At 46.5% G+C, this 10254-nt stretch overlaps 1 protein-coding gene across 1 annotated transcript; it reads right to left on the bottom strand.

The window, feature by feature from the left end:
• Positions 1-10254, bottom strand: LOC104126903 (coagulation factor VII-like). The gene is made up of 9 exons (XM_035894991.1): positions 10016-10254; positions 8010-8170; positions 7165-7189; positions 6920-7033; positions 5353-5487; positions 4716-4746; positions 4076-4679; positions 2422-2539; positions 1-1477 (listed from the first exon to the last, which is right to left on the bottom strand). The coding sequence occupies exons 1-9, from the start codon at positions 10104-10106 to the stop codon at positions 900-902; spliced, it is 1857 nt and encodes a 618-aa protein (XP_035750884.1). The 5' UTR covers positions 10107-10254; the 3' UTR covers positions 1-899.

Genomic DNA, 10254 nt, shown 5'->3' with positions numbered 1-10254 from the left:
GTGGTTTTCATCAGAAACTGGGAGAGGTGAATTGTGTGCAAGAGGGGATGTCTTCAGCATAAAGAACAGGATTTACATTCTTAGAAAATGTCTGAAAAATGGCCAGTTCTGTTAGTTGCTACTTCTGCACCTGGTTTTAGTTCCATTTCTGTAGTACTCTGCCGGGGCAGGAGCGTGAAGCCCCCGCTTCGTGCCTTCCCGCACCAGCTGCTGGAGCAGCGTCCCTCTATAAGCACGGCTGCCCCTGGAGCCACAGTTTCCTCACAGCCCCTCCAGGAATAATTTTTTTCTTTCAGACGTCTATCACACCGTCCTGCGTTGCTCCAGCTGCAGCCAGGTGGATTCCCTCTCAGTTCATCCAGTGTGGGCTGAAATACATGATTCCATACAGACAGTGCTTTTGTAGCAGAAGACATTTGTATTTCAGTAAACTGAATTGTACTTGAAGTGACCAAATGTCAGAGTGCGCTTAACTGCTGTGTGCAGCACTGTTTTGTAACTGGAAGCCAGATGCACTACCAGAAATGCACTTCCTTTTCCTAAGCAAAGAATTCTGAGGGCCACGCACCTGTTTTTGTGGTAGGCACATAGGCTTGAGAAATGTGAAGCTTTGCCTTGCTCTAAAAAAAAAAAAACCCCACCAACCCCAAAACCACCCACACCTTTCTGACAGGAATTTACATTAAAAAAAGTAGTTGTCTCCTTTGTTATTTGCAGAATAGTTCTTTATTACACACAAGTATTTTAATCAGTAATACTTGAATTAACAATTCAACCATTTATGGTAAAGAGACTCAAAATTTCTTTGCAGGTAATCTTGGTTTTACACGACTAAGGACAGGAACTGCATCATGTCTTAGACTGTAATTATAGATTTGTCCCTGCTTTTAAAGATGGTTTTAAGAAAAGTTAACCGTAGAGTTTTCTGAATCTGCAACACTTTCAACAATCTCGTTAATCCACGGGACATAATTGGATACTCTCGTATATACACCGTATTTTCCTTTTTCAGCACAGCCCTCGCCCCAGCTTACAATCCCCAAGAGAAACCAAGTGTTGTGGTAAGACACCGTGAAAGGGCCACCGCTGTCCCCTTTGCAGGCATCTGCAACTTCAGTGTTGTAACCAGCACAGAACATGTTATCGGTAACGAGTCGGTCGGTTGAGCGCTGACAGGTCTCCAGGTTTACGATGGGCAGCCGGACTTTCATGAGGAAGCGCAGAGTCGAGCCCCGGGGGTGGGTGGCGCCCCAGCCGCTTACCATCCCCATTTGTCCTTCCTCAGACAGCAGGGTGGCAAGGCTAGGGCTTGGGAGGCAGATGGGAAGTGCATACTCGTTAAAAATAACATCACTGCTCAAGTACAACAAGGCGATGTCACTGTTGTAGTGATTTGAATCATAATGTGGGTGTGTCCAGCTCCGTTCCACACCAATCTTCTGTTCTTTGAATTCTCTTTGATATTTGTCAAAGTCTCCTGCAATGATGACAAGTTAAAATGTTAAGCAAACTGTAAGCAGCCCATAGGGGATCGTCATGGGGACGGGGAAGGATAGCGACTTCGTGCTTTGGCCTCTCGTCCCCAGATGGCACAGAGCAAACCAAATCGTGCTCTCTAACAAGAATTTCTCAGGCTGCAGCTGAGATCCTGCAAATCCAGCTTGCTGCTTGCCCCTTAGGGGCAAAACAAAGTCATTGACTGGATGAATTGATACTTGCAGCAATTACAGCTTCAGGGATTTTACCATAAACACTACCGCTGCTTTTTTGTAAGCACTCTATTTTGAGCAGTTTGGCTGAGCTTCCAGGGGACTTTGTGCTTCCCCCGCCTCAGAATGCGACACAAGCGTTAGGATGCAGCCAGGGATAAGGCTGGAGAATTCTCTCCTGGGTTCTGTTTGCTCCCTTGCAGCCCTCCCTCGCTGGAGGTGTCAAGCACAGGGTGCTGTTTTGTTGCAGCCATCCTGCTGCAAGGGGTTCCAACGTGACCCAGGGGAGGGGCTTTCTGCTCTCAGGCAATTGCAGGCAACCAGCAGCAGGCAGCACAGCAGGAAGCTAATCTTAAGGCTGATTAAAAAACCAACATGACTTAAGAGCAAACAATCACCTTACAGGCATCCTTCCTCCTGAGGTGAACCCTGAGCTGTGCTCGGTCTCCACATACAAGGAGTTTGCCAAAATGGGTGACAGAAAAGATAAATCTGTGCATTATGCTCCCAGGTTCATGAAACACCAGGGACCAGCTGGAGCCCCTTTGCACTTAACTGTTGCCAAGAAAATTAAGCATTCTATAAATCCACATCAGGTTGGGTGTGGCCGTTTCACAACCATACATTCCTCTGTGTGTGCGTGTGCACAATGCAAAGCACATTTTACGTAAGGGATCACCCCGATGGTTTTCGCTGTACAACCCGTGCCCACCTACGGTAACGTGGTGTGGTCTGACGAGGTCAAGGCAGTGAGCGGCAGTGACCACCCAGCGGCTGCTGATCAAACTCCCTCCACAGAAGCCAATACCTTTACTATTCCGGATCAAAACCTGTAGGAAAGATGAGGCAGAACGTGTCACCAGGGCTGCGTTAGGGATGCATGCACACACGTGGACAGCCTCTGGGTGGCTGTTTTTCACTTTCCCAGCTGTCAAGTGAAAGTGCAAGTAAGAGCGGAGGTCCAGAAACCTTGTTATTGTTTCTTCTGTTGGTAATAAAAAATTTCAAGTTCCATCAATGCCTCAGCATCTCGACAATTCAACTCCTCCCTGAACCTGTTCTTTCATGTGTTAAACTGAAGGAAAAGCTTACATTTTGCTACTGCGCAGTTCCAGTGATGTTAATAAGGAGTGGAAAAAGGCACGACACAGCCCAGCCTCCCTCCTTGGTCTGGAGTAAGGTCACATTCTACATTTTGACATCATTCTAGGGACTATTGATGTTTTTAGTTCTGTTCAGTAGTGCTAAAACAGAACATTGAAAAGTAGCAAAGACAAATTACCTGAGACTTCTTTCAGGTTATAAAGAACTGGAAGGGAAAGGGGTTGCAAAAAAACCCCCAAACCAAAACCAAGATTCAGTTATGACTTGCTTGATGTAATGAAAAAATTTAAAACCTCCTTGATGGCAACACTTGATTTCAAGAAGAAACTGTATGGGTTGGGCAGCATGCAGGCTATGTCCCTGTCTCAGGGGAGAATTGGGTCCCACTGGATCAAAAGGATCCTCCTGGAAGTGTCAGGTGGCAGAGACCCGTGCGATGGACAGGTGGTGACACTTCAGCTTGCAGAAGTGCACGTGGTCCACGCAGGTGCCGCCTGCTCCTTTTCCACCTGTAAAACACCTCCTCATGTGTGGAATGGGAAAACCTTTTTGTGTGACGGCAATGAGCTAGACTGACAGTAACCTGAGGGGGCTTTCGATCAATCTGTTCGCTTCTGTGCACAAGCCCATAAACAACAGCAGCACACTGCTGAAACGGAGACATTTGGAATAAGCGAAAATTAGTAACAAATAAGGACACACACAAAAAAGCCCAAAACTGAGATTAAAGAAAAAACAAAACAAAGTGGAAACAAAATGAACGTGTCAGGGAGGGTGCCCTACTTGCCCATGCTGCCCACCTCCACATCTGAGCCCTCGCGGGTTTATCTTCCTTACCCTACTGAAAAGCTCAGCATCCTAATGAAGCATCTCACCTGGGCATAGGAAATACTTCTGTGAAAAATACCAGCAGCCATTCCAAAAGGAGCCAGAAGCACAGCTTCTCACCAAGAACATTTGGAAACAAAGAACCTGAGCAACAGAGCAGGAGCTCTGATTGATGTAGTTAAGAGAGATGGTATTAAGCTGAGTTCTCAAAAGTGCACACATCGAGGGTGGGGGAAGAATGATAAATAAGGCACCTAAGGCAGGTATCACCCAAAAGGCCTGCAGAGGTTTGAGCAATACGTGTGGCTGGATTGCTCTCAACCTGAAAAGACACTTTACAATGGCTTGACGAACTCTGCTCCAGATGAACCAGTCAAGATAAAATAAAGCATCCAGGTGTGGCATTTACAGCCAGACTGGGAGAAGGGTATTACCTGCCAGGGGCAATGTCCACGATGACACAAAGTTCCTCCCGTTATCCTGGAGCCACTGTGCTCCGGCAGAGAGGTTTGCTGAGGGGTGCTCGAGACATTTCCCCAGTCACTGCTCTGACTGAGCCTGTCGTGCACACTTCGAGTGGCCCCTGGTTTGATGTGCCCAGCGCGCTCCCCGGTTTGGTTTTGCCCAGCAGCGTTTCCTGCCATTTCCTCCCCTCTGACAGCAGGCACTGCGGTCTTGTTCTGCCACACAGGGCCCTGGGTGGGCTCCCTCCAGGGAGCCGGGCCTCTCCCGGGCTTGCCAGGCCTGGCGCTCCCCTCCACCGCTGCAGGGACACCCGCATCCTGCCCGGCAGCACCATCCCCCAGCGGCTTCTGGGTAATGGAGTCCACCAGCATCTCGTTCTGCCTGGAAGCATCTCCTGCCACCTCAGTTTGTCCAGCATCACCCTCCAGGCGTGTGCTCTGCCCAGAGGCATCCTTTAAGGTCTCGTTTTCCCCAACAGCACTTTGTTCCAGCTCCCTCTGCCTAACTGTGCCCTCTGCGCTCTCATTCCACTTGGCCACATCATCCCCATGCTCACGCAGTCCCCTTGGGAGCCTTTTCTGCCCCAGCCGCGCTTCCTCCAGAGTCTGCCTGGCTTTAATCAGGCCACATGGAAACGGTGCTGGAGGGAGGAAAGACAGAAATAAAGATCTGAATTTCAGGTGTGTGGTGTCATATCAAACTCCCGACACAAAAGCAGCCCTTTTCATGCCCAAGAATGGGATTCAACCCTCCTGTAAGAGCCCAGGAACAACTCTGACATCTTGATGTCAAACCCCACTTCCACCCCGACCCAGGTGCACAGAGCTAATTACCGAGAAACACAGCACATGGCTGTGCCTTTTCTGAACCACAGGCACACTCTGCCGAGGGCTCTGTTCAGGACAGAATCCAAACCCACCACTCCCCTTGTGACAGGACGCCTTAACACAAAGGTTTAAAGCCCCTTGTCACGTCCCCTCACCTCCTAACGCTGCAGTTTAGCATCAGAACTCAGTTAAGCTGACCTAAGTCTGTGCTGCTGTTTGTTAGAAGGAACAGCCCCCTGCCCCAGACTGCACTGCTGCTCCTTTACGGGGGCACTGGGTCAGGGAGGCACCTGATTGAGAAGTACCTTAAAATTTAAAATAAATAAACAAAACACTATAAGACAGATCTCGTCTGTACACAAAGTGCAAGCTGCAGTAGCTACAGCGTGCAAATCCGCTCTGAGCTGACCATGCTTTACCTGCTTGTACGCATCTCTTCCCGTCCTCGTGCAGGGTGTAACCCCTGGCGCAGGAACACACCACATGGAAGGCGCTGCTGCTGTCCCTGCAGTACTGCCAGCACCCACCGTTCTTATACCAGCATTCAAACTTTTCTGCGATGGAAACACAGGCGTTCTCTTGGTTATTCCTATGCACAGACCCCTGAGCAGCACCCAGCTTCTAGCACTATTATTGTACCAAAGAAAGTAGGAAAAAAAAAACCCTGCTGAAATCTCACAGAGAGACAGAAGGAACTAGCTTCTGAAGTTCCCATAAAGCCACGCTGATTTGCAGCAAACCAAACACATTGCCTTATGCCTACTGTTGTTTCCCATTTCTACCATTTTCTTATTTGCCAGCTTTGTCTTGAGGCCACAGCTGGGCTCCAGGCCGTTCTGCCTGTAGAGCAGGGGCAAGAAAATGCCTGGAAGAGCAAACACTTCTAAATGCATCCATTTTTGATCCATCTGCACATCTTTTATATCATGACAGGTTTAAAGTACTAGGGATTTCGGTGGGGGCCAAGTCTGCAAGGAATTGACTGAGTTTTTTATACATTGTTACATTAAAAAAAAAAATCATGTTTCATTGCTTCACTGTAAAAAGAAAAGGTCAACAGAAGTATTCTGGAGAAATACAAAATTACTTATGATTCATAGTTTCCACATCATTTCACGCCTCAGTCATTTGCAGACCTGATATAGTGTTTCAGAGGACCAAAAAACTGTTAAGCGATAGGGAGCTTTTCTACTTCATTTTTCGTAATTCGTATATTACAACAGAAATACAATTTTTTCTTTTTGGTTTATGCTAAGCTTTGACTAATTTGTTGGATGCTTTTACTCAGTAGAATTAAAAAGAGAACAGGGCCTCACCATGAACGATCTCAGTGCAGGCATCTATGGCAGGAGTCACTGCACTTGTTACCGCTCTGAGGTGACAGAAAGAGGTAACCCCCTGCCCTGTCTTGAGGGAAGATGGGAGGCTGCCACGCGCCTTCCTGGTTTATGCTAAGCTTTGACTAATTTGTTGGATGCTTTTACTCAGTAGAATTAAAAAGAGAACAGGGCCTCACCATGAACGATCTCAGTGCAGGCATCTATGGCAGGAGTCACTGCACTTGTTACCGCTCTGAGGTGACAGAAAGAGGTAACCCCCTGCCCTGTCTTGAGGGAAGATGGGAGGCTGCCACGCGCCTTCCTCGGGGCTTGCACAGGTGAGTGGCAGGGCCCAGAACTGCAGCCGCTGTACGACAGGAGGTGCTGCTACCCTCTTCTTCTGCACAGCACAGCTACAAGTAGCTACAGCCGCTGTCACACCACGATTCCCTTCCTGGGGGGGCGGTGCCCCAACAGGCCATATCAGAAAACACTGTTCTGATGTACGAATCAAACAACAGAGACTTCTGTATCAGACAAACCAAGTCACCACTGATAACCTCGGTGAGAAGCCTGTGCAAAGGTTCAGCTCAAGTTACCCAAGGAGCAAATTCCAGCCTCATCCCTCCTTCACAACGAATGTCAATGTGTCTGTTCCTGTACTCACCTTTTTCACAGGTATGTCCTCCAAATTTTGGGGGGCAGATGCAAAAGTAATTGTAGTGCCTTATTTTGCAGACTCCTCCATTATTACAGGGATTTGTACTACATGGATTTAAACCTAAGAAGAAGAAACGAGGCTTAGTGTAATTCCAGAAGTGAGAGAAGCCTGGCTTTAAACTGCCACATAATTCTTTGTACCCAGAAGGGACACAAGAAATAGATTTTTTTAAGAATTCCCTTTTTACCTACCTTTGTAATTGAACCAAAACTCCATCTGCAAGAAGAAATCACAAATAAGAAAACAGTCAATAAGTGGTCATATTGGTTACTGAATATATAATTTAGAAAACTTTTTCAGGGTGTGTGTACATTAACATTTTGATTAGAACCATAAAATACATTCTCAGAGCAGAACTCCTGATCATCACCATGCAGCTTGTTTTCATTTGCATTATGGACCAGCCACCGAGCACGCACTGGGTTGTACTGGGATGAAAATTAAACTGAAAGCTTAGATCCATAAATGCCCCAGCCAGCGAAAGGCCTGTGGCACCAGCCTGGGAGCTTTGAGTGACACCCCCGACTCCTCACAGAACATCCTCAGCACCAACTGCTTCACTCTGAAGAGCCATTTCCACTGCGCTGCGCTCCCTGCTAAGGAAGACATCACCCAAGCAGCTCGGGCTAAGAAAGAGAAATTAGGCACCTCTATTTAAAATTGCAGTTCAAACTCCTGCTTCAGCAAAAGGTCCCTGGCAGAACGCCTGCTTCCCAGCTCAATCCCATCAGGCCCTGGGAACAAGGCGCTCCTCCTCTGTATTTAGGGGGGGGGGATGGGGTTTTGAGGCTCATTGAGGCTCTCACAGAAACAGGTTTTGGATACTTTCAAGGAATTGTGTTTTAACATTTACACAACAAACTGGGCGCTCGCTTAGGAAGTGAGATCTCACAGGTGCCTTGAGTGACCCGTCCTGACCACCAAGCTGCAGAATCTGTAGGCACGCCCCTGTCAGAGCCACGCCAGGTGGCTTGGGAAGGATCTCATACACTCACTGTTAACTTTCCTCTGCTTTTCCTAACATAAAGTCTCTCACCGTTTTCTCCTGTGAATGGAAGATCTCCTTAGCCTCCTCAAATGAACACTTTTCCTCATTGCACTCCCTCTCCAAGTTCCCTGGATAAATCTCTTCTAGGAAATAGTTAGCACGTTTATGGACTTTCAGCACCTCGTGTGCTTTGTCTTTTCTCACAAACACTAGAAAAAGGAAATTGAACAGTTGATACTGGAAGACAACAAACCAGCATCATTACAGTCACAGTCATGCATGCTTTCAGTCAAGCAAACAATTATAAAGAAAAGGAATGGGAATCTAAGTAAAGAGCCTGAAGGCAAATAAAATTAGTCTGTGTTCCAACAAAAGACACTCCTAGTGTAAGCTTTCTTTTAGTGGATCAAAAGACCCGCTACTGAGACTTGCAATCCTGCAGAAATAATTTTTTATTCCACACGACTCTTGAGTATTACAACTTCTTCTTTGGAGGCTGGTTACATTTTCTGCCTAACCATCCTGATTTACAACCATTACCAGTTGCCTGGCTGTGTATGCATGTGGAAATAAAGCTGAAAGGAGAGGTTTGGTTTATATTTGGTGTCAGCTTTGTGAGATATTCGGTAACGTAGACTCAGTGCTTTCCAGGTAGCTACTGTGGCCACAATAGGACAGACACTGCTCCTTCATTAAAGTCTCAATTTTGTACTTACATTTAGTTCATCTAAACTTCACTTTGCTATCTGCCCTCCTACCATGATGTCTTAAGAGCTATTACTGCCAATAAATTAAGGGAGGAGTGGCCAGAAGAGGGAATATGGCAGTAAGATCCTCCCCATGTACCCCTTGAGGCTCCATAGCAAGCCTTTGCGATGGCACCTCCAGCTGAAGCACAGGGCTCCCAGGATCTTCCAGCCAGGATGCTCTGAAGGAAAATGAGGGCTGACTCAGTCCTTCTGGATGCATTGGTACCATGTGCCACCTCAAGCACCTCCGGACACTTATGTGCGGTGACTGAATTGAGCCTGAGTCACTACTTTGAGTAGATGGAGGCTTTTACCTTTTTGTTAAACCTCCAGAAGTGTGGCCCTGTATCCAAACCCCATCGATCTGATTGTGAAAAACTGCTGCTAGGAAGCGTTGTAAGAACCAAGCTCGCTTTGTAATCCTGACAAAGCCTACTAAATTCATACAGCCGTTCATTTAGCAGTACTCTGTTTTCCTAGTCATGGCTTAGCGTCCTAGACAAGTCCAAACCCTCTGACAAAGAACTCAGTTTTGGAGATGGACCAAAAAGACACGCGTTTCTTTGCAGTTGCAGGACTGCTATGGACAACAATGACTAAAATTCTAGAATGGTATTAAATTGCTTCATTTCTAGGCAATTGGAAACAGCTGACAAAACCTCTTAGCCGCGGAAAACTTTGCACAGATTCTGCTCTCTGGCAATGGAAAAAGTATCTTTCACTTACATCGGTGAAATTGCCCTTCACCACCCCTTGAGTTCTGGAGTCATCTTTAAAGGATTTACCCATCGTAAGCACCATCACACAGAGGATACACCTGTTGTAAAGCCTTCTGGTTTGCAGATACCAGTTCTACTTCTGCTCTTCCTCCTCTGCAAGGACAGCCACAATGATTTGTGAGATCCTGTGCATTCTCATGCCTGTTCTAAAGCTCTCTGAAGCCATTTCCAAATCTTGTGTAGCTGTTGCAGTAAAATCAACATAAGGTCCGAGAACACGTTGAAAGTGCCTAATTTTAGTTTCCCAAATTTGAAAACATTGCCATGCAAAAATAATCCAGATTTTGGGTTTGACATCACAAGGACAATACTTTTCAACAGGAAAGTGGTCTAAGTAGGAAGTTAAGAAAGGCTGATTCCTCTTGGAAATATGTATGGATATTTATTTTTCTCTTGTGCTTTCTTTTTCAGGTGTTTCTTCAACCCGTAGGCCTTGGTGTTCAGGAAAGGAATGCAGTTTCAGTTCAAATGGGAAGATCGTCACAGTAAGACAATGAAGTTAAAAACATAATTCAGAAGTACCTACCTGAATATGAAAACGGACAGCTGCTGTTGATGGAGCACATCAGTAAGAGAAACGTCACAAGTGAGGAACTCCCATCCATTTTAGTGAGCATTCAGAATACTCTGACTTCCTGCCGATTTCCTTCAGAGGGAAAAGGAGAATGAAATGAGCATATTGTCACAAAAACAACAAGGGTGAATTAGCCTGCAAAAAAGACGAAAAAATAGAAGAAAAGGAGCAAGCAAGCAAGTTCTACCCAG

The sequence above is a fragment of the Egretta garzetta genome, unplaced genomic scaffold, assembly GCF_000687185.1.
Source record: "Egretta garzetta isolate BGI_Z169 unplaced genomic scaffold, ASM68718v1 scaffold775, whole genome shotgun sequence".
NCBI classification, from domain to species: Eukaryota; Metazoa; Chordata; class Aves; order Pelecaniformes; family Ardeidae; genus Egretta; species Egretta garzetta.
The sequence above is the reverse complement of the archived record's forward strand: the minus strand, read 5'-3'. Positions and strand labels throughout refer to the sequence as shown.